The sequence below is a fragment of the Oncorhynchus kisutch genome, linkage group LG8, assembly GCF_002021735.2.
Source record: "Oncorhynchus kisutch isolate 150728-3 linkage group LG8, Okis_V2, whole genome shotgun sequence".
NCBI classification, from domain to species: domain Eukaryota; kingdom Metazoa; phylum Chordata; class Actinopteri; order Salmoniformes; family Salmonidae; genus Oncorhynchus; species Oncorhynchus kisutch.
In genome coordinates, this window is record NC_034181.2 from 35,503,876 (window position 1) to 35,527,377 (window position 23,502).

Here is a 23,502-nt window from a genome sequence, read left to right on the forward strand (position 1 = left end):
TCTATTACCATTATGGTTAGTATGACTATAAGTGGTCATGTAATGTATATTAAGTTAAAATTCTAAAATCCTGAATGCATACAAAACTAGATTCAAGAGATTTTTTACCAATTTAATTTATTATCAAGCAGTCACACTGTAGTAAATGCACTGCAAACACATTGTTACATAATAATCTCACAAGCCTATTACAGAAACCTTCCCAGTTGTCATTTATTTCTCTTCAGGTGTTTCTGTATATTAGTGTTGCCCCTGCTTTTTGGGGGGATTATATTTGACATTTTTCAAATACTCACCACATTATCAACTGCAAATTAAGAGGTAGAGTCAGCAAAATGACATTGCACGAGCAGCTCTTATGCAGATATTGTGATGAGCAAATGAGCCAGATGAAAGACTGCTCTCACACAGTATCTGCGCATGTGCAAAGGTTCCCTTCATGCTCTTACAAGGTGGTAGCCACGGGACCAAAACAGTGAAGTTTAGACTCGCGATTCAACGACCTTGTTGCAGACATTGGCACACTATGCTGTTTAATTTGTGCATCTACTTCATATCGCTGACTCTACCTTTAAGTTTTAAACCATGTATTATTAAAATTACGTGTAATCATACAATCAACAGACAATAAATGTACAGTGTGTAATAATGGTTTATAAACTATTTAAAAACTCGTATAAACAGTTTAACGGGAGACTCAAATAAATGTGTTACCAATAAGGAGAATGTGTTTTGAAATTATACAAATTATACTATACTTAAATACATTGTCAGAATAATAGAATGTATGACTGACTTCATTATAATTATTTAAAATACAATCTTCTCACTCTGCACTGTGACTGTTGGTAATCTTTGGGAGGATAACTTTAGAGTGCACTGTGGTGCCCTTCCTCTGTCCATATGGCTTGATCCTAGATCCAGAATCTCTCTCATTGTCCATCTTGAACGTGAGCCGATCTTTAAGCAGTGGACCTCCAGTAGTATGTTTGGTTGCATCCAAAGAGCTATGACCTTGACGGAAAACATTCAATCTAAGATGGGCAATAGTTGGTGTATATTCCATTCTAAAGTAAATACAATTACAACCCACCTGATTTAATACACCGGTGCAGCACATTGCGATAGCGTTGCTTCATCAGCCGCCTCATGTGCTCGGTGCTGTAGACATTTGCAATACTGTAGAGATATCGTTTCTGTCCAGTTGTGAGGGTTGGATGCTGGAACATGATAACAATATTTTGTAGAACACTACATTTACATTCAGCAATATATGAATTATGGTATATGGCAAATAACTTGCTGACATGTTACCTGTAGAAATGGTGCAGTCATCATGGACTTGGGGACGTGTATGGTTTTCACCTGCTGGTGGTCAGAAACCTTGAAATGTGCTGTCCTGTGCATCTCCAACCTGGTGTTTTGTTCCTTATACACATGCTCAGAGTCTGTCATATAGATAGGTGTATTAATGAGGCCTCTATCTGCATGAATCACACAATTATCGATTGAGTAAAATGTTAATGCGTATTAGATCAATCACCAGTAATGTTAAATAGATTGATGTACCAAATTAACATTACACTAACATTTGGATAACTCCCCAAAATACATTTTTCAAAATACCATTTGGAAAGATATGAACTCCTATACCCGACTGGCTTCTGTGGTGTCTATTACATGCCACACGCAGGCTATTACATTTCATTTCTCTATCAACAGAGCAGCGTTTCGCCTTCTATTTCTGACTCACAAAATAGCCTATAGTTTCAAATTAACAATGTAAACATGCAAACATACAATGCACAAGTTAACAACCAGTAGGCTATACATACAGTACATACCTATATATCTATGATGGTACATGTTATTTGACTCCGCAGATCTACAAACATGAAATAATAGAAACTTGATCTGAAATGTTTGCATTGAACGCAATAATAGCAAAGCTCGAAAAACGAGTCATCATTAAAAACAGATGTGTCTATAAATATAATGCACTCATTTCATTAACATTCATTACAGAAGCATACAACTAGTTCATTTTGCAAGCCTACCTTGTTGCTAAAACGCAGCTACCACCGCGTTTTATCAGGCGATCTCCTTTTCTTATTTCCTCGACAAATGTAACCTGTTTTCTCATGATTTTGTTACTTTGTAACAAATCGATGAGGTCAATTTTAATATTGGTGGTTACAAGTATCAATCTTACATTGCCATGGTCGTGTGACCAGGAGAGGATGTCAGTCCATGGGGCAGATCCAGAGCAGACTACTGACAAGAGGTTATACAGAGCATTCTCAAAGTATTCAGACCCCGTGACTTTTTACACATTTTGTTACGTTACAGCCTTATTATATAATGGTTTAAATGACAAAGCGAAAACAAGTTTTTAGAAATGTTTTGCAAACGTATTTTTTTTTAAACAACAGAAATACCTTATTCACATAAGTATTCAGACCCGAGACTCGAAATTGAGCTCAGGTGCATCTTGTTTCCATTTATCATCCTTCAAATCAAATCAAACTTTATTTGTCACATGCGCCGAATACAACAAGTGTAGACTTTACCGTGACATGGTTACTTACAAGCCCTTAACCAACAGTGCAGTTCAAGAAAAGTTAAGAAAATATTTACCAAATAAACTAAAGTAAAAAATAATAAAAAGTAACACAATAACATAACAATAACAAGGTTATATATAGGGGTACCGTGGGGGTACAGGTTAGAGGTAATTTGTACATGTAGGTAGGGGTGAAGTGATAATAAACAGTGAGTAGCAGCAGTGTACAAAACAAATGGGGGTTGGGGGGGGAGCAATGTAATAGTCTGGTGGCCATTTGATTAATTGCTCAGCAGTCTTATGGCTTGGGGGTAGAAGTTGTTAAGGAGCCTTTTGGTCCTAGACTTGGCGCTCCTGTACTGCTTGCTGTGCGGTAGCAGAGAAAACAGTCTATGACTTGGGTGACTGGCGTCTCTGACAATTTTATGGGCACAGCCTATTATATAGCTCCTGGATGACAGGAAGCTTGGCCCTAGTGATGTACTGGGCCATATGCACTACCCTCTGCAGCGCCTTACGTTCAGATGCCGAGCAGTTGCCATACCAGGCGGTGATGCAACTGGTCAGGATGCTCTCGATAGTGCAGCTGTAGAACTTTTGAGGATCTTGTGACCCATGCCAAATCTCTTCAGTCTCCTGAAGGGGGAAAGGTTTTGTCGTGCCCTCTTCACGACTGTCTTGGTGTGTTTGGACCATGATAGATCATTGGTAATGTGGACACCAAGGAACTTGAAACTCTGAACCTGCTCCACTACAGCCCTGTTGATGTTAATGGGGGACTGTCCGGCTTGCCTTTTCCTGTAATCCACAATCAGTTCCTTTATCTTGCTCGCATTGAAGGAGAGGTTGTTGTCCTAGCACCACACTGCCATTTCTCTGACCTCCTCCCTATAGGCTGTCTCATCGTTGTCGGTAATCAAGCCTACCACTGTTGTGTGGTCAGCAAACTTAATGATGGTGTTGGAGTCGTGATTGGCCATGCAGTCATGGGTGAACAGGGAGTACAGGAGGGGACTAAGTACACACCCCTGAGTGGCCCCAGTGTTGAGGATCAGCGTGGCAGACGTGTTGTTCCCTAACCTTACCACCTAGTGGCGGCTCGTCAGGAAGTCCAGGATTGAGTTGCAGAGGGAGATGTTTCTTCAACTTGATTGGAGTCCACCTGTGGTAAATTCAATTGATTGGACATTATTTGGAAAGGCACACACCTGTCTATATAAGGTCCCACAATTGAAAGTGCACGTCAGAGAAAAAACCAAGCCATGAGGTCGAAGGAGATGTCCGTAGAGTTCCAAGACAGGATTGTGTCGAGGCAGAGATCTGGGGAAGGGTACAAAAACAATTCTGCAGCATTGAAGGTCCCCAAGAACACAGTGGCCTCCATCATTCTTAAATGGAAGAAGTTTGGAACCACCAAGACTCTTCCTAGAGCTGGCCGCCCGGCCAAACTGAGCAATCGGGGGGGAAGGGCCTTGGTCAGGGAGGTGACCAAGAACCCGATAGTCACTCTGACAGAGCTTCAGAGTTCCTCTGTGGAGATGGGAGAACCATCCAGAAGGACAGCCATCTCTGCAGCACTCCACCAGGCCTTTATGGTAGAGGCCTTTATCAATCAGGCCTTTATGTTAGAGTGGCCAGACGGAAGCCACTCCACAGTAAAAGGCACATGACAGCCCGCTTGGAGTTGCCAAAAGGCACCTAAAGGACTTCAGACCATGAGAAACAAGATTCTCTGGTCTGATGAAAACAAGATTGAACACTTTGGAAATCTTCAAGTGGCTGTCATCAGTGGTGGAAAAAGTACCCAATTGTCATACTTGAGTAAAAGTATAGATACCTTAGTAGAAAATGACTCAAGTAAAAGAGAAAGTCACCTAATAAAATACTACTTGAGTAAAGTCTAAAGGTATTTGGTTTGAAATATACTTATGTATCAACAGTACATTTAATTGCTAAAATATACTTAAGTATCAAAAGTAAAAGTATAATTTCAAATTCAAATTATATTAAGCAAAGCAGACGGACCCATTTTCTTGTTTTTAAAATGTAGTTAGCCAGGGGCACACTCCAACACTCAGACATTACTTACAAAATATGCATTTGTGTTTAGTGAGTCCACCAGAACATAGGCAGTAGGGATGACCACGTGTTCTCTTGATAAGTGCATGAATTTCATAATTTTCAGGGAAAATATATGGAGTAAAAAGTACAATATTTTCTTTAGGAATGCAGTGAAGTAAAAGTTGAGAAAAATATAAATAGTAAAGTACAAATACCCCAAAAATGACTTGTGTACGTAAGTATTTTTTATTAAGTACTTTACACCATTGGCTGTCATGTCTTTTACTGAGGAGTGGCTTCCATCTGGCCACTCTACCATAAAAGGCCTGATTGTTGGAATGCTGCAGAGTTGGTTGATCTTCTGGAAGGTTCTCACATCTCCACAGAGGAACTCCAGAGCCCTCTCAGAGTGACCATCGGGTTCTTGGTCACCTCCCTGACCAAGGCCCTTCTCCCCCGATTGCTCAGTTTGGCCGGGTGGCCAGCTCTAGGAAGTCTTGGTGGTTATAAACTTCTTCCATTTAAGAATGATGGATGTACCAAATGTGGAAAAAGTCAAGGGGTCTGAATACTTTCCGAATGCACCTTAAGTAAATTGACCCATTTCTTCTCTTCCCATCCGATTAGACCAACACTAGATAAATAAAACAAATACTTTTTGTATGACAGTTAACACATTTTATTGAGCTCATGTCAAATACACATGGCATAAACATAGTGGTAAACACAACAAACAAGGGGAATAGGGTGAGATAACAGGATTACCTGGGAAAAACACGATTGAAATGATCAGAGTGTATTGCTTCATGATGCTTTAAATGCACAAAGTCTCTTATGCAAATACAGTGAACACCGGTCTGAGGTGAAATCTGAAAAGTACAAAGCCTACACAATACCATCAATTGTAAACCATATGTCTCTTCGAAATATTTGAATAATACCTGCATTTGTATGCAATCCCAGCATAGCTAATTTGTTGGCAAATCAACCTGCAAACATGACTGCATGTGTCATTAGTGGTTTGTCATTTGATAGTCTTAAAGTATCGGTCATGACTATGACATTGTTGTTGATGATGATTTATTTGGTGTCGGCTTTAGGGTGGCTCTAATGAACACGACGAACAAAGCAAAGTTGGATTATTAAGCCTGTGGCAAAGCACCCCACCACAATTCAAACATTGATTGTTATGCATAATATTAAATCAACATGCATCAGAACGCTGTCCATTTTTTCTTTCTTTCAGAATAACACTTGATACCAGAGGACTTTTCCATTCCTTTTCACATGTCAACAATCCAACAGCAAAATCCCATGTAACAGACAAAAACAAACCTAGATACCTTATGCATTTGAAACACATTTCTAACTAATGGTGTAATCACATGCCTCCCAGTAATTTACCACCTGGTTTCACCAAGAGTAAATAGATGGTGGTTAATATCATGAGACTTCGGTCATTCCTTAAAGAAAGAAACATGTTGTCCACAATAGGCTGCGCCAATAACAGAACATTAGATGCCCTTAGTTTGAGACTTTTGCACTCATAATCTGAATGCACAAGTCAGAATATAAATCTAGGGGTAGACGTGAATTCTACAAGATCTGATTAAAAAAAATAACGGTACACATGCACCAAGAAGCCAAACGTGCCACCCATCCCCCAGAAACAACCTCAGAGGGACATGTCAATCACATTTACAGCTCCCATGTAACACTAGACTAAGAACAAATCAAACAACTATAAAACCTAAAAAATGTCATCATTTTAAGTTGAGGTAAATTCAGATGCCAGAAAACCGGTATATCCACTGAATAATCACAGCTTAATTCTTAACAACATAGAACTTTTTGGTTGTTTTGGAAAAAGTTTCATTAAAGCAGAGTGACCTCAGAGTTGACTGACATGATTGGTAACAGACATTGTGATTATCTGGGTAAAGGACCCAGTCAACAAGCACACTGATCAAACCCTCCAGGGAGAGGACAAACGCCAAGAGGGAGTAGAACTAACATAAGGCAGCAGTGATCAAATGACAGGTGTTGAATGACGAAAACATGCTTGACAAGGTTTTACAGGCAGGCCCGCATTCTGTAGAGGTGACTGACGATGGGAAACTTGGTGAGAACCTAAGAAGAACTGGCTTTCATTTGATTTAAATTCTTCAAGCACAACAAACAAATTGCATAAGAAACCTGGTATAAAGTAGAAACTGTTCAGCAGCAGATTTAAAAAAAGCTAGTTAATTTACAGTAGTGACATATCTTACATTATATCTTTCCAAATAAATTAAATGAAATCTATAATTCCAGGCAGGAAATGGAGGGAAATATTTGCTGGTAGGTTCTCACATTCAGTCTTCGTTTGAAAGAAAAGAAAAGTGGCTGACCGACCAAATCCCTTGATTGGCAAAAGAAGGGGTGCAAAAGCCTAGTCTGAACTGACTACTTTCCTTCTGAAGCCATTTCCTTTAGCTAGATGGAAGAGGGGAAAAACATTCAATGTTTTCTACCACAGTCAAGTATGAAACAGAACAGTCAAAACTGAACATTACAAAAATAATGATTGCATTCCGTTAAAGAACAACAAGAATGAGTATGTAGGTGAATGTTGCTTACTCACCCTGGAACGTTGCCATTGAGTCTGGGTTCTAGTCAAATGCCATCTCCTGGCTTTTCCGTACACAGCGAGCTACCTTCCTCTTGAATTCACCATTCGGATCCTCCCTCCACTCTTTCTGTGGGACAGGCACAAACTCAATAGCACAATTGTCATTGTCACTTTGACACGGGTTCTGGACGTACTTGGGTATTGTAACACAGTTTAAATACATGTATTATTACAACTCACCGCAGCATCCACATTAGCAGGCGAATCACTGTTTGGGTCGGCCAGCATGGAGATAACACTAATCATAATCGTCTCTACAGTGTGGATTGGAAGCCAACGTTCCTCTGGTTTCTCATAGCCAAACTTGTCCTCTCCTGGCTCATGCAGTATTGAGATACATACATCACCATTCTTTGCCACTAAGAGAGATGAAGTGATTATATACACTAGTAAACAGCAAACTTAGTAGGGGACACAAATTCCACTCCAATGATTGTAAAACGGTTACTGCTCTGGGTTTAGTAAGGCTCATAACGTGTGACCAGTGTGTTTACCATTAGGATGCCAGATTTCAGTGATGAACTTCATCTTTGGAGGCCGTAGTGGATAATCATAGGGAAAGGTCAGGTACGCTTTGAAAAACCCTCCTTCACTGTAAGGGAGAGAACAGAGAAAGCAAAGCATTTCACATTGGGGTCATTTAGCAGATACTCTTATCCACAGCGACTTACAATTAGTGCATTCATCTTAAGATAGCTGGGTGAGACAACCACATATCACAGTAAGTACCTTTTCCCTCAGTAAAGTAGTTATCAGCAAAGTCAGTGCTAGTAGGACTATATACACACAGTGTACAAAACATTAAACAACTTCCTAATATTGAGTTGCACCCCCTTTTGCCCTGAGAACAGCCTCAATCCGTCAGGGCGTGGACTACAAGGTGTCAAAAGTGTTCTACAGGGATGCTGGTCCATGTTGACTCCAATGCTTCCCACAGTTGTGTCAAGTTGGCAGGATGTCCTTTGGGTGATGGACTATTCTTGATACACACTGGAAACTGTTGAGCTTGAAAATCCCCAGCTGCGTTGCAGTTCTTGACTCTCAAATCGATGTCCCTAGCATCTACTACCATGCCCCGTTCAAAGGCACTGTCATCTTTTGTCTTGCACATTCATCCTCTGAATGGCACACATACACAATCCATGTCTCAATTGTCTCAAGGATTAAAAATCCTTCTTTAACCCGTCTCCTCCCCTTCATCTACACTGACTGAAGTGGATTTAACAGGTGGCATCAATAAGGAATCATAGCTTTCACCTGGATTCATCTGGTCAGTCTATGTCATGGAAAAGGGGCTGTGGGATTAATTTAAGAGGTAGGGTTTCAGACGTTTTCGGACGGTGGGCAGGGACTCTGCGGTCCTAGCCTCAGAGGGAAGCTGGTTCCAACATTGGGGTTCCAGGACAGAGAAGAGCTTTGACTGGGTTGAGCAGGAGCTGATCCTCCGTAGGGGTTTGTCACCAAGAGACCAGAGGTGGCAGAGTGCTCGGGTTGGGGTGTAGGGTTTGAGCATAGCCTAGATGGAAAAGAGGGGCAGTTTCTCTTGCTGCTTGATAGGTAAGCACCATGGTTCTGGAGTGGATGCAAGCTTCGACTGGAAGCCAGTAGAGTGTGCGGAGGAGCACGGTGACATGGGAAGGTTGAGCACCAGGCAGGCTGCAGCGTTCTGGATAAGTTGCAGGGGTTTGATGGCACAAGCGGGGAGCCCAGCCAAGAGATACCGTAGCTGCATTAGTCTAGACAGGAGATGACAAGAGCCTGGAATAGGAACTTCGCCGCTTTCTGTGTGAGGAAGGGTCGTACTCCACGGATATTGTAGAGCATGAACTTGCAGGAGCGAGTCACTGCTTTGATGTTTACAGAGAATGACAAGGGGTTGTTCAGGGTCACGCCAAGGTTCTTTGCACTCTGGGAAGGGGACAATGTGGAGTAGTCAACCGTGATGGAGAGGTCTTGGAGCGGGCAGGCCTTCCCCGGGAAGAAGAGCAGCTCCGTCAAGGTCAAAGCAGTCATCATCCCCATTTACCCATCTGAGAGTACATTCAAAGTATGTACTCCTCTTCTTTAGGAACATCAACCTATGTTCTACTGACACATTCTCAAATAAATGCCCTAACTTACAAGAGGGTGTCTTGTGGCCCTATGATGACCACCTCCCATTTGTATATATCCTCATCATCTATTAGGCCAGCTGAAAAGCCCTCCACTGGGTTCTTGTTGAGCTCTGAAATAGAAAGACACAAGGTAACAAAATGCAACAACTAACAAAAAAAGACAAAAGGAACAGTGAAAAGATGTTTAGACAGGGGTAGAAAAAGAGAGCGACAGGTACCTATTGTCAGTGTGGCCAACTGAAAAGGCGGCCTGTATGTATCCCCCCCCCCCCCCTCTCCCTCTGGTGCACAACATTGAACATCCATTGGCTGAAAGAATGTTCATGTGTCTGACAACTTCCAAGATATATGAACGTATAGCTATTTACTAAAATACAGAAGGGGATGGGTTAGTTAATAATTTGCCTTCAGAAACTATTCAAACTCCTTGACTTTTTCCACATTTTGTTGTTACAGACAATATTTAAAATGTATTAAACTGAGATTCTGTGTCATTGGCCTTCACACAAAACCCACAATGTCAAAGTGGAATTATGTTCAGACATTTTTACAAATTAATAAAAAATGAAAAGCTGAAATGTCTTGAGTCAATCAGTATTCAAACTATTTGTTATGGCAACCCTAAATAATGTGTTCAACAAGTCAAGTAAGTTGCATGGACACACTGTGTGCAATACTAGTGTTTAAACAGACATAGCATTTTCACCAATTAGATAAGCAGTTTCAACATTGGGTCACTCAAAAAGTGGAAGATTTTACATATACTGTACCCATCACTTTGTAGCACAGATAGTTGGATGAAATACAAACAAACCTTGCTTACACTTCAAAGCGAGGGCACATATTTCAGCCTTGTGGGAAAAAAAAATCCATTCCACCATGGAAAACACACGGCCATCAGACACCAGTCCAGGTCCACTCACCAGCATTATTTCCTTTCATCATTTGAACAGGGCGAGGGAACACAAAGCACACACAAGCTGCATTCAGTAACAATATTCTTATTTGTCTTATGAATAGAAGGCAGATGCTCCCTGACAACACAAGGAACTTTGATCGTATCAAAAGGGCAGGGGAGACTAGCCCATGCAAGCTGCATTTAGTCAAATTAACCTCTTCGGGGTCGGGGCAGTATTCGGAAGTTTGGATGAATGAGGTTCCCAAAGTAAACTGCCTGTTACTCAGATCCAGAAGCTAGGATATGCATATAATTGGTAGTATTTGATTATTTGATTTGTATTCTAAAACTGTTAAAATAATGTATGTGAGTATAACAGAACTGATATGGCAGGCGAAAACCCGAGGAGAATCCATCAGGAATTTTATTTTTTGGAGCTCACCACTGATTTTTATGGCTCTCTATGGGAATATAAAAGGAATACATCCCAGATTGCAGTTCCTAGGGCTTCCAGTAGATGTCAGTCTTTAGAGTTTGTTTTTTGAAAAACTAGCTAGAATTTGTAGTTCTTTAAGTGGCTCCCATTTTGGCTGTAGTGTTTTTACGTGCGCGTGGATGAGAGTGCGCACTTCATTATCTATCTCCGGTAATGAACATACTATTCTCCGTCTTACATTGTATCATTTATTTACATATTAGGGTACCTGAGGATTGATTAGAAACGTTGTTTGACTTGTTTGAACAAGGTTTATTGGTAACTTACAGGATTCATTTGTATGCATTTTGAACGAGGGAAACCGGTGGATTACTGAGTCAAGCGCGCCAACTAAACAGACTTTTTGGGGATATGAAGGACTTTATCAAACAAAATAACCATTTGCAACCTGATGAAGATCTTCAAAAGGTAAGTGATTTATTTTATCGCTATTTCTGACTTTCGTGACACCTCTGCTTGGTTGCAAAATGTATGTAATGCTTTTGTGTGCGGGGCAGTATCCTCAGATAATCGCATGGTGTGCGTTCGCCGTAAAGCCTTTTTGAAATCTGACAAAGCGGCTGGATTAACAAGAAGTTAAGCTTTTAAGTGATGTATGACACTTGTATTTTCATGAATGTTTAATATTACGATTTTTGTCATTTGAATTACGCGCTCTGCAATTTCACCGGATGTTGGCCAGGTGGGACAGTAGCGAATATCCCTTTGAGCAGGTTATTAATTACACTTTGGGTGGTGTATGAATACACCCAGTCACTACAAAGATACAGGTGTCCTTCCGAACTCAGTTGCCGGAGAGGAAGAAAACCGCTCAGGGATTTCACCATGAGGCCAATGGTGATTTTAAAACAGAGTTTAATAGCTGTGACGGGAGAAAACTGAGGATGGATCAACAACATTGTAGTTACTCCACAATTCTAACTTTAATGACAGAGTGAAACAGAGGAAGCCTGTACAGAATAAAAATATTCCAAAACATGCATCCTGTTTGTAATAAGATACTAAAGTAAAACTGCAACAACAACAAAAAAGGCATAGAAATGAACTTTATGTCTTGAATACAAAGAGTAATGTTTGGGGCAAATCCAACACAACATATCACTGAAAATCTTCACATTTTCAAGCATGGTGGTGGCTGCATCATGTTATGGGTATGCCTGTCATCAGCAAGGAATAGGGAGTTTTTTGTGTGTTTAATTTAATTAAATTTTTTAACTGGTTCAGTCAGCTTTTCAACAGACACTGGGAGACAAATTCACCATTCAGCAGGATAATAACCTAAAACAAAGGCCAAATACACACTGGAGTTGTTTACCAAAACAACATTGAATGTTCCTGAGTGGCCTGGTTACAGTTGACTTAAGCCGGCTTGAAAATCTATGGCAAGACATGACAATGGCTGCCTAGCAATGATCAACAACCAAATTGAAAGAATTTGAAGTAGTTTTAAAAGAATAATGTGCAAATGTTTTACAATCCAAGTGTGCAAGCTCTTTGAGACTTACCCAGAGAGACTCTGCTGTAATCGCTGCGAAAGGTTATCCTAACATGTATTGACTCAGGGGTGTGAATACTTATGTAAATTGGATATTTATACATTTGATTTTTAATACATTTGCAGAAATGTCTAAAAACATGTTTTCATTTTGTCATTATTGGGGTATTGTGTGTAGATGGGTGAAAGGAAAAAAACTATTGAATCCATTTTGAATTTAGTCTAAAACAACAAAATGTGGAAAAAGTCAAGGGTTATGAATACTTTCTGAAGGCACTCTATAGCAGAATTAAAACCGGTATTGTTAAAGCCATTTTAATTCAATTACTTTTTGACAGCATCCCTTTTGATTTAAACAAAGCTTTCCATAGATGTTTGCCTATGGAAGAAGTGGACAGTTACTTTTTGTACCTGAATGCAAGAATATTCAGGAGATAAAGGTGCTCAAAGTTGACTCATTTTACATACCTCACCATACCATAAGACATCCATGTCTTCATCACTGGAAAATATAAATGGTTGAGTTTTATAGCATTTAAAAAGCTTACAAAGAGTGTTGTCAAACTAAAACTAAGTTCAATCAAAATTGCCATTTTTAAACCTTTGATGTCAATGATCTTAAAACACCTAAACTCTGATTATTTTCATATTTGCATGTTGTAGCTTAGACCCCATTTCAGATCATCTAAGGTGTTTGTGTTGTGCCTACTATCAGTTGAGAAACAAAATGCTCTTGAATACAGAGTGGGTGTCACTTCACCAATAGAATTCATAAAATCGACCTATTTCTTCAGACCACTGCAATTTAGCTGGTACACTATTGAACTTGAATAAAATGTTTTACTTTAATTACTACCCCAAAGATGACCACCTCTCCACGTCGAATGTCAACTTAAATGGTCATTTCTATTATTTATATTTATATGATTTCAAAAGGTTTCCTAAAGAAGATTGACAGTATAATTTAAAACAACAGTTCCCATTCAAGTCAACATTTGCTGATGTGTGGAGCTCCAGCGATCTTTGTGGTACAATCTGAAAGTCGACATTTCATTGTTATTCACATTTTAGTACATTTATCAGCCAAAACATGACATTCACCATGTATTAAAGAGCATGTTGTGTCTCAACCGATTGTGGTCACAACAAAAAAACAGATATGTCAAATAGGGTCTAAACTACAACATACGCACATTTGAAAAAAATCGATGTTTACGCGTTTAGATAATTGACGTTAAGGTTAAAAAAAAGTAATTAAAAAAAATATATATATAATACCAACAATTCTGAAATTATAAAACTGTTTGACAATTTTGTTTGTAAGCTTATAAATGAAATCAACCTCAACCTTTTGTATTTTGCAGTGATGATGGTGGGGTACCCAAAATGGGTCAACTTTGGTTACCTTAACATCTTGAACGTTTTGGCATTCAGGTCTAAATAGTAACTTTCTGAGCACTTATACAATGAGCAAATGTGTATGGTAGGTTTCGTTTAAATCAAAAGGGGTGTTGTCAAAAAGTGATTGAATTCAAATAGATTTCCTCGTATACGCTAGCTGTCAACCCCTAATGGAGTTAGCTACAGTGAATGTATGCCATTGCCAGAACGAGTGAACAGGATAACAATGGTGCGATGTTCCCACCATTGTCAGATGGGCCTGGGGACGATTATTCCTTTGTTCCTTGGCTAGCTTGTCAGCTAGCTAATAACAAGCCAGATCATGTTTACAGCCCACTAGGGTTGTGTTTCACTGCAGACAGAGGTTGGTGTAAGATTAGGTTAAGGCTAAATTAGATAGTTATTTCCTCTATAGCTCGAATCAGTAATAAAATGTTGACTTCCTAGCTAGCCAACTAACGTAACGCTGGTGACGTTCTCATTGACAGTCAATATGTTAAACTAGCTAACTCGCTGGTTTGGACTACGTCAATGCATACATTGGGTTAGTCGTGCAGTTGAATTCCGTCATCTTAACATGATAATTAAGCGGAAAATATATAACTAGACTGTGTTTACAGCCAAGATCATTGCACTAATGTAAACAAACAATCGTGGCTGCCCTCATTGAACCCGGCGGATGGTTAGCTAGGCTAGATAGCTACGTAGCTTGGGGTCTCTTTCTTTCTTTAAACCTTTGTCTTACCTGCCAATTGCTTTCGAAGAAGTAATGCTGATTGTTCAGTCATTGTATGTGGGCTTCAACCAACAAAAAAAAAAATTGTTGCCAAACACTGAGAGAAATAATAAAATCAAATTGGCAACTAGATAGGCTACCTCCGTGTTATGACAGGATAGTGGTAAGATTTGTTCCAACAGCGCTTGGGCAGAAACTATAGCTGGCTAGACTTTTCTCCTGATCATGAAAACTTTGAGTGGGTATTAAAAAGCATTTAAAACGATGTACAATTTAAATCATTTACACCAAGGAGAAGAAAAAAATATGTAATATGTATGACACATGTATCAAGGGTAGGATGTTGTTTTTTATAAAAGCGAAACATAATTCATGGGTCCTTCAACTTGCCAACTTCCGGCGCTATATTTAATACATCGCAGTTTGTGATGAAAGCTAGTAAGTAACTGACTAACTGCAATCGTATAACTTTACATTTTTTATCTCAAAGACACCCATCAAAATACATCGAAATGAACGTCATAGATCATGTACGGGATATGGCCGCTGCGGGGCTACACTCAAATGTTCGGATAATGAGTAGTTTACTGCTGACAATGAGCAATAACAATCCGTAAGTATTAGCTTGTTGGCTAACTAGCTAACGTTATTACTGAACATCCACATTGTATCTAACTAACTAGCTATTCATTCCGTTCGATCAGCTTTGAAAGCATAATTCTGTACAATTGGTAAAAACATGTGTCCTAATGAATGCATGTTGATCGTCACGAGACAAGTTGAAGTTGACAAGCAATCACTTGTAGCAAGCTAGCTAACGTTAACTAGATCGCTTAAGATGGGTGTAAATGTAGTTAGTAAATATAATAAGATCGATTAATTCTGGCGTTGTGAATGTTGTATGTTGATTGCTATTGATCTTGACCACAAGTTATTGTCAGGCTAATACTGTGCCATTGATGCGCGTGCCACATTTTCTTGCAGAGAGCTGTTCTCACCATCCCAGAAGTACCAGTTGCTGGTTTACCATGCAGATGCCATCTTCCATGACAAGGAGTACCGTAATGCTGCCTGCAAGTACAACATGGCACTGCAGCAGAAGAAGGTGCTCAGCAAAACGTCCAAAGTTCGCCCATCTACTGGGGGAACGGCATCCTCCATACAGTCACAGGTGTGCAAGGCTCCCAACTGTCAATTACAACACATATCTATATTAGCAACAAGCATTCATGTCATTAATTTAAATAATGCACATTTGACTGACCTGCTCTACAGACAGTATACAGTGCATTCAGGAAGTATTCAGACCATTCACTTTTTCCACATTTTGTTGTTAGCCTTATTCTAAAATTGATTAAATCCCCCCCCCCCCCCCCCCCAATTACACACAATACCCCATAGTGAAGCAAAAACACGTTTTGAAAAATGGTTTGCAAATGTATTAAATAAAAAACTGAAATTACATTTACATAAGTATTCAGACCATTTATTCAGTACTTTGTTGAAGCAGCGATTACAGCCTCTAGTCTTCTTGGTTATGACGCTACAAGCTTGGCACACCTGTCTTTAGGGAGGTTCTCCCATTCTTCTCTGCAGATCCTCTCCGGTCTCTCCAGAGATGTTCGATCGGGTTCAAGTCGGCGCTGGCTTAGGTTTGTTGTCCTTTTGGAAGGTGAACCTTCGCTCCAGTCTGAGGTCCTGAGCGCTCTGGAGCAGGTCTTCATCAAGGATCTCTGTACTTTGCTCCGTTCATCTTTCCCTCGATCCTGACAAGTTTCCCAGTACCTGCTGCTGAAAAACATCACCACAGCATGATGCTGCCACCCCCATGCTTCACCGTAGGGATGGTATTGGCCAGGTGATGAGTGGTGGCTGGTTTCCTCCAGATGTGATGCTTAGCATTGAGGCCAAATAGTTAAATATTGGTTTCATCAGACCAGAGAATCTTGTTTCTCATGGTTTAAGTCCTAGGTGCCTTTTGGCAACTCCAAGGGGACTGTCGTGCCTCTTACTGAGGAGTGGCTTCCGTCTGACCACTCTACCATAAAAGCCTGATTGGTGGAGTGCTGCAGAGATGGTTGTCTTTCTGGAAGGTTTTCCCATTACCACAGAGGAGCTCTGTCAGAGTGACCATCAGGTTCTTGGTTACCTCCCTGACCAAGGCCCTTCTCCCCCGATTGCTCAGTTTAGCCAGGCTGCCAGGTCTAGGAAGAGTCTTAGTGGTTCTAAACTTCTTCCATTTAAGAATAATGGTCGCCACTGTGTTCTTGGGTACCTTCACTGCTGCAGAAATGTTTTGTTATGCTTCCCTAGATCTGTGCCTCGACACAATCCCGTCTCGAGCTCTATGCATAATTCCTTCGACCTCATGGCTTGGTTTTTGCTCTGACATGCACTGTCAACTGTGGGACCTTTTATAGACAGGTGTGCCTTTCCAATCATGTCCAATAAATTGACTTTAGCACAGGTGGACTCAAATGAAGTTGAAGAAACAAAAAACATATTTTTTATAAATTTGCAAAAATGTCTAAACCTGTTTTCCTCTGTCATTATGGGGTATTGTGTGTCGATTGATGAGGAAAACAATTCATTTAATACCTTTTAAATTAGGCTGTAACGTAACCAAATGTGGAATAAGTGAAGGGGTCTGAATTCTTTCCGAATGCACTGTACATAATTGTGCACAATGTGCTGGAAGGAATCACATTGCCTTCTGAATTGACCAATGACATTTTTCTTTTTCCCCAGAGTTTGCCCTCTGAGATTGAGGTAAAGTATAAGATTGCAGAGTGCTACACCATCCTGAAGCTGGATAAGGATGCCATTGCAGTGCTTGATGGGATTCCATCTAGACAGAGAACCCCAAAGGTAGGCAGCCAAGTTCGAGGTCTCCTCCTGAAAGCCCCCCCCCCATCTTCTCTCAATGTCAGCTAAGCTTGCAGTGCCGTTTATGACTATTTCAATAAAGTAAAGTAGCCGAGATTCTTGCGAGGTATTGCATATTTGTTTATCCATTTCAGATCAACATGATGCTGGCAAATCTGTACAGGAAGGCTGGACAGGAACGCTCTGCTGTCACAAGCTACAAAGAGGTCCTGAGACAGTGTCCTCTGGCACTGGATGCCATCATTGGTATGGACTAGTGACTGGGATGTTTCTGTAGTGCATCACACAGACATTCCAACACCCCGTGTTATTGTGCTCTGTTTTGAAGGGTTCTTTTACCTCCTTGTCTGTTGTAGGTCTCTTGTCTCTGTCAGTGAAGGGAGCTGAGGTGGCATCCATGACAATGGATGTGATCCAGAGTATTCCCAACCTTGACTGGCTCTCTGCATGGATCAAAGCCTATGCCTTCATACATGCAGGGGACAACCACAGAGCAATCAACACCATCTGGTGAGCAGACCAGTGCCTCACCGCCATGGAGGCGTTATTCATTTCATGAATCATCGTCTCTGGTATTGTTAAGCTCAGGCTCTCATTCTGGGTATTTTTCTGTTCCCTGATTCTCCTTTTCAGCTCTCTGGAGAAAAAGTCTTTACTGCGGGACAATGTGGACCTGCTGGTGAGTCTGGCAGATGTGTACTTCAGGGCAGGCGACACAAAGAACTCCATCCTGAAGTTTGAGCAGGCCCAGATGCTGGACCCTTATCTGATCAAAGGTACTGGACAGCTGGTATCAGAAAAACCCATCATATACATTCGTTTCTTAGGACTCACTAAGCCAGGCTAGCGATGCTTATCTAAGACATGAACTAATTATATATATTTATATTAATTATTTGGACTAATTCAGTTATGTTGTCTATATTTGCTGTCAGGCATGGATGTATATGGCTACCTTATGGCACGTGAGGGGCACCTGGAGGATGTTGAGGTCCTTGGAGGAAGACTGTTCAACATCTCAGATCAGCATGCAGAGCCCTGGGTCATATCTGGGTAAGTGATCTTCAGAGACCAGAAATAAACGTATGATAAGATCCAAGTCATTGAAATACTAAATTGAGTGCAGTTTTTATTTTTATTAATCTATAATGTGTTTCTATTTTGTTATAACGGTTATAAAAAAATTTAAAAGCCTGTTTTTCAGTCTACGTACACTAAATACATGTTCCTACCCATCTGATTTTGGTGGCTCAGATGTCACAGCTTCTACAGTAAGCGCTACTCCCGGGCCCTCTACCTGGGTGCCAAGGCCATCCAGCTGAACAGCAACAGTGTGCAGGCCCTCCTCCTGAAGGGGGCAGCACTGAGGAACATGGGCAGAGTGCAGGAGGCCATCATCCACTTTAGAGAGGCCATGCGCCTGGCGCCATGCCGTCTGGACTGCTACGAAGGCAAGGGGACCTATTTGTTATGATAATTATTCTAATGAAAATCTGTTTTCAACTTGGGAACAGCCCCCACATCAAACATCCAATGCAAGTTTGCTTGCAAATTAGTTTGTAGTTTTGTATGGCTCAGAGGGTAGAACATGGCGCTTGCATCGCCAAGGTTGTGGGTTCTATTCCTGGGGCCATCCATACTCAACATTTTGCACACATTACTCTAAGTCACTTTGGATAAAAGTGTCTGCTAAATGGCATATATTATTTGTTGCTACTAGTATTGAGGTAGTAATGAGACTTCTGTCCTCAGGTCTGATTGACTGTTACCTGGCATCCAATGGGATCCGAGAGGCGATGGGGATGGCCAATAACATCTATAAAACCCTGGGAGCGAATGCCCAGACTCTAACCATCCTGGCCACAGTCTGCCTGGAGGATCCTGTGACCCAGGAGAAGGCCAAAACCCTGCTGGACAAGGCGCTAGCTCAGAGGCCTGACTACACCAAGGCTGTGGTCAAAAAGGCAGAGCTGCTAAGTATGTGGCTTGGTACCTATTCTTATCAGCTGTTGTGCTGTAGAGATTTACAACCATTGCATCTTCATAAGTGTAAGGGAAAAGATTTTGGATATTGTTTGTTGTCCTATTTCAGGTCGGGAACAGAAATATGAGGAAGGGATTGCTCTTCTCCGGAATGCCTTAGCCAATCAGAGTGACTGTGTGCTGCACAGAATGCTGGGGGATTTCCTTGTAGCGGTCAATGATTATCAAGAGGCAATGGACCAATACAGCATAGCACTTAGGTAATGTTACACTGAAGTCTAGTGTTTTACACACCTCATGAAATGTTAAAGCCCTTAGGCCTATTTTAAATGTTGCACTTTTGATCTTGAGAATGCCAATGTTTCTCTATCATCTGACACTGTTGGTCTCACAGCCTGGACCCAAATGACCAGAAGTCTCTGGAAGGAATGCAGAAGATGGAGAAGGAGGAGAGCCCTGCTGACGCCACTGTGGAGTTGGATGGGGATGACATGGAGGGCAGTGGGGAGGATGGAGACCTGGAAGGCAGTGACAGTGAGGCAGCCCAGTGGGCAGACCAGGAGCAGTGGTTTGGCATGCAGTGACCCAGCAGGCCCACTGCAGCGATCCCAAGGGCACAGAGGGGGGCAGGGGGAATAAACCACACATGGGCATCATGGGCTACCTGATGTACTGCTCTAGTCACCCACTCAATATGGGTGTGTATAGCCTCATCCCAGGGTTATATAGAAGTCAGCATCTTTTTTTGGGATGGACGCATCATTTTACTCATGACTCCGATGGGCAGAGAATTCAGTAAGCTTAACTCCGCCTTTCCTAGTTTGCAATCGTCACTGATTAGTTGACATGTGAAAATGTTACCAACTTATGTCCTAGAGTAAAGGAGGTGAGGTGAGGCAGCCATTTAGGATTGCTGGGTCATGGCTTTTGAGTTTGCCATTACTGTTTGCTTGTGTTCTCTCTGGTAAACAGGAAATCTTATGAAACCAGTGACATTAGTTAATTTGTTGCTTTACCCCTGTAACATTTGCACGTATTAACATGCTTCTCTTAAGAAAAATATTGGTGTGTAACTGGTGACACTTTCCCTTTCTCTCAATGTTTAACGTGTCAATCATGTGGTCATTTAATTTGACTCACATTCTTTGCAAAGTAATGTTACTAGTTTTCCAATGCAAATGTGTATAAGCATGTATTGTATATATGTTTTGAAGATATACATTAAAATCATGACAAGGTCTCATGACCTGACATTCCTTTATTACAAAGCTTGGGGTAATTTGCTTTAGTGACCAGTTGAGGAGCAACTTTAAAACATCCTTGTATTTAAGCTACAAGCAAGGTAGCTTCAAATGAAGACCTCTCCAACCTGGCATATAGACGATAAGCAACACATCATGTATAATCACTTTATTTACCTGAAACCACAAATCATGTGATACATAATACAATCGTCAGCTCGGCGAACACGTGCCATTGAAGGGACTGACTGCTTTCGAGATAATGTATGTATCACCGCACCTCTGCCCTTCCCAGATACTGCAAACATATCGCACATCAGTGCAAAGCAAATAGTCTGGTTATTTTACACATCCTATTCAAAAAAAGATTTCCTTAGGAAAAGATAGGCATTTCAGCTTATAACATTTGTACTATTGTTTGTAAATTAATGTCTTTAATTTATCAATACTATACATTAACTATTACACATCTGATCAAATAATTTGCTGCTTCAGAGGACATGCATCATGGAATATTGTACATTAATATAAAACTATGACATTAAGTTTATTAAGATGGCATGAGAACTCTGTCTTGTCTAGTTTGAAGGCTCCCCATGCAGTAAGGAATGAGGGACTTGGGATTGGTTCCAAAAACACTTTATGCCCATTCTGTTAAATATTTACCATTTGATTATTAGTACTTTTTTTGTTGTGATGGAATTGCTTATGAAATGTATCAATCATGTCTTCATATCTCTTTATTGACATGCAGGTCTTGGAAGATGTGGTGCTGCTCAAAAAACACATGCACAACACAAACAAAACCTTACAGTTCCTGCAAGGGATTTAGAGGGGCGGGTTTACACGGCACTAGCTGCAGAGAGAGAACAGAGAAAGACAGAGAGAGAAACCAATCAGAGGACGACAGAAATATGGCATAGGTCAAAGAAGCAAAAGGTGCAAACCAGAGGCATGGCTTCCTCACTAGGCATTTAAAAAGGCATGGTGAACAAAAAGCCATTATTAAAAGGTCATCTACTGCTTCATTTTCTACGTACAGTCATAATGTCTAGGGTCATGCCACGTGCAAGCAGGATGGGAATAAATGCAGTAAGCCATATTAAGTGAAACACTATGACCTGCGAGTCGCATGTCAGAGCTCAAAACTTGCTACCAGTAATGACGCTTTACACATCAATCCCTTATTAAAAACAGACTTGATCCAGGTGGAACTAAGACAGACACAGGGTCTTAATCCTATAGTGTAGGTTTGGCTGGCACTTAGTGACAAAGGGATGTTGAAATGAAGGCGCCTCCAATTTCCTCCATATTACAAGATCCTGCCGATTGCCTCTGCTGGCTGATAGATAGGACCAATTGGTAATATCACTCATGGAATGGTACCCTTAATAGAATGTATCAAAGACCAAGAGCACAGACTCGACACTTATTCTTTCAACAAGGAGAAGAGTTACTGCTGTCAGACTCAGACAGCAAGGCTCGGTGTGTGACAGTGCCAGGATGAGAGGAGACATTAGTGGGCAGAAAGCATGCAGGCAGAGGGTACTCACTCTGTTGGGTTAACAGGCAGAAGGCATTGGAAGAAATAGCAGTTAGGTTTAAGAAAACTCAAGCGCTTACTGGCCTGGTATCGGCGAGGGCATGCTTTCCAGGAATACCTACCTACAGTGTGTCTAAAACACACTCAAGTAAACGAGTGTAAAGGTATGGAGCATCTGTAAAACTCCATGCACATAGATACTATTTTGTGTGATATGTACAGATATACAGACTCTTCTACCAGCCAGTCATCTTAGCCTTTTAGAGTTGGGCCTATATACTATGGCCAAAGCAGACTCCACTTAGTGACACACCCAAACAGGCAATCCAGACCACATAAAGGTCCCATCAAGCATCCATCTTGTGCTCAACTGATAAGATAAATCAGCCCCTTGGTGCATTTATATATGTTCAAGTACAGTATGTGCACAATATACATAAACTATATCATAATTATTGTAATAAAGAAACTACAGTGCCCGTAAATTCAAGCTAAACCTAAAAAAAAAGTGAACCTTTATGGGAATAACAATAGATTATGTTGTGTTCAAGTAAACGTGTTTAACGACAGGCCTGTCTATATAAAATAATTGCTTTGAATCGAACTAAGGTAACATTTCGTCCTAACCCCACTCAAGGAACATAAAAAAAACACAGATTAAACTTTTTAAAAAGCTCTTAAAATAACATGAAAGGCAAATGAGGGCTTTCTATTTCTTTCTGCAAAAGCAAAATGGTGCATACCTCAACACTCAATATGACAATGTTTATGAAAAGCTTAGTGAGAAACACGGGTAGTTATCAATAGTCATATTATTAGCGTTGAGGTAGCTGTGCCTAGTGCAGAAAAGAAACATGGTGATCAAACGGTAAGGAAACCTCAGTTCCTCATGCCAGGGCAGAATACATGCATGTTTTTGTGCAGACTTCTGAGTCAGTGCAAATGATGGTCCTTACAGTTACGACACACCATACTTATCCACAAGGTCTTTAGAGGTCAAAGTTCACACTGAAAACAAGAGTCAAACGTCTAAGTCCTGTGCACGCCGCTTATGGGTCCCGACTGCCACCCCCCCCCCCCCCAACCCGTTCCCAAAGCTACAAAAATCTTTATCTTGATAAAATAGTGTTAATTCTCTGTAGACGTCTCATAAATAGATGATTTTTACGCCTGTTCAAAAAAGGGGGGCAAAAAAAAAAACACAACCAACAGCTTGATATTAAACGAAGACACATGGACAAGTGATTAACCTCAGGAAATAGTGAACGGTAAAAAAAACTGAATGGACAAAAATGTCCTGGAGACAAACCTAGGAGAGGGCTCACAGATAGCATCTGTCATCCACACAGGTACAAATGTTGACTTGAGCGCCCACTGCAGTTGATGTAGTTGTTGTAGTTGGTGTGTGGGGGGG

The 23,502-nt window shown here is 40.8% G+C and overlaps 4 protein-coding genes across 7 annotated transcripts in view; 1 reads left to right on the forward strand and 3 right to left on the reverse strand.

Moving 5' to 3' along the window:
• Nucleotides 1-100: 100 nt before the first annotated feature.
• Nucleotides 101-2,445, reverse strand: fam216a (family with sequence similarity 216 member A). Of its 2 annotated transcripts, XM_020489773.2 has the most exons (5): nt 2,058-2,445; nt 1,845-1,885; nt 1,315-1,448; nt 1,094-1,220; nt 101-1,014 (listed from the first exon to the last, which is right to left on the reverse strand). In XM_020489773.2, the coding sequence occupies exons 1-5, from the start codon at nt 2,141-2,143 to the stop codon at nt 827-829; spliced, it is 576 nt and encodes a 191-aa protein (XP_020345362.1). In that variant the 5' UTR covers nt 2,144-2,445; the 3' UTR covers nt 101-826. The 2 variants fall into 2 exon arrangements, 1 of the variants encoding a protein (XP_020345362.1); XR_004210795.1 differs by lacking the exon at nt 1,845-1,885 and having other exon boundaries at nt 2,058-2,280.
• A 2,842-nt stretch (nt 2,446-5,287) lies between these two features.
• On the reverse strand, nt 5,288-14,818 carry ube2g1b (ubiquitin-conjugating enzyme E2G 1b (UBC7 homolog, yeast)). Of its 2 annotated transcripts, XM_020489768.2 has the most exons (7): nt 14,445-14,795; nt 10,224-10,344; nt 9,417-9,519; nt 7,790-7,887; nt 7,476-7,654; nt 7,248-7,362; nt 5,288-7,099 (listed from the first exon to the last, which is right to left on the reverse strand). In XM_020489768.2, the coding sequence occupies exons 2-6, from the start codon at nt 10,336-10,338 to the stop codon at nt 7,276-7,278; spliced, it is 582 nt and encodes a 193-aa protein (XP_020345357.1). In that variant the 5' UTR covers nt 10,339-10,344; nt 14,445-14,795; the 3' UTR covers nt 5,288-7,099; nt 7,248-7,275. The 2 variants fall into 2 exon arrangements, with proteins under 2 accessions (XP_020345357.1, XP_020345358.1); XM_020489769.2 differs by lacking the exon at nt 10,224-10,344 and having other exon boundaries at nt 14,445-14,818.
• A 16-nt stretch (nt 14,819-14,834) lies between these two features.
• LOC109895782 (anaphase-promoting complex subunit 7) lies at nt 14,835-20,565 on the forward strand. Its single transcript, XM_020489767.2, has 11 exons — nt 14,835-15,048; nt 15,420-15,606; nt 17,184-17,303; nt 17,456-17,567; nt 17,678-17,831; nt 17,955-18,097; nt 18,257-18,374; nt 18,576-18,772; nt 19,074-19,298; nt 19,414-19,564; nt 19,699-20,565. Exons 1-11 carry the CDS (start codon nt 14,948-14,950, stop codon nt 19,886-19,888), a joined length of 1,698 nt encoding a protein of 565 aa, XP_020345356.1. The 5' UTR covers nt 14,835-14,947; the 3' UTR covers nt 19,889-20,565.
• A 134-nt stretch (nt 20,566-20,699) lies between these two features.
• LOC109895781 (sarcoplasmic/endoplasmic reticulum calcium ATPase 2) overlaps nt 20,700-23,502 on the reverse strand; it is a 47,186-nt gene continuing 44,383 nt past the window's right edge. For both annotated transcript variants that reach the window (XM_020489766.2, XM_020489765.2), the window contains exon 21: nt 20,700-21,401. In XM_020489766.2, coding sequence (XP_020345355.1) covers nt 21,388-21,401 — 14 coding nt within the window. In that variant the 3' untranslated portion in view covers nt 20,700-21,387. The remainder of the gene's footprint in view (nt 21,402-23,502) is intronic.

Excerpts from the sequence above, each read along its gene's own strand:
- fam216a (XM_020489773.2), bottom strand. The coding sequence starts at position 2,143 with ATGAGAAAACAGGTTACATTTGTCGAGGAAATAAGAAAAGGAGATCGC. Across the intron at positions 1,886-2,057 it reads AGCTGCGTTTTAGCAACAAG|ATCTGCGGAGTCAAATAACA; the intron begins GTAGGCTTGCAA and ends TCATGTTTGTAG. Across the intron at positions 1,015-1,093 it reads GCACCGGTGTATTAAATCAG|GTCATAGCTCTTTGGATGCA; the intron begins GTGGGTTGTAAT and ends TTTTCCGTCAAG.
- ube2g1b (XM_020489768.2), bottom strand. The coding sequence starts at position 10,338 with ATGCTGGTGAGTGGACCTGGACTGGTGTCTGATGGCCGTGTGTTTTCC. Across the intron at positions 9,520-10,223 it reads CGCTTTGAAGTGTAAGCAAG|AGCTCAACAAGAACCCAGTG; the intron begins GTTTGTTTGTAT and ends TTTCTATTTCAG. Across the intron at positions 7,655-7,789 it reads TGAAATCTGGCATCCTAATG|TGGCAAAGAATGGTGATGTA; the intron begins GTAAACACACTG and ends CATCTCTCTTAG.
- LOC109895782 (XM_020489767.2), top strand. The coding sequence starts at position 14,948 with ATGAACGTCATAGATCATGTACGGGATATGGCCGCTGCGGGGCTACAC. Across the intron at positions 15,607-17,183 it reads CATCCTCCATACAGTCACAG|AGTTTGCCCTCTGAGATTGA; the intron begins GTGTGCAAGGCT and ends CTTTTTCCCCAG. Across the intron at positions 18,098-18,256 it reads GGACCCTTATCTGATCAAAG|GCATGGATGTATATGGCTAC; the intron begins GTACTGGACAGC and ends ATTTGCTGTCAG.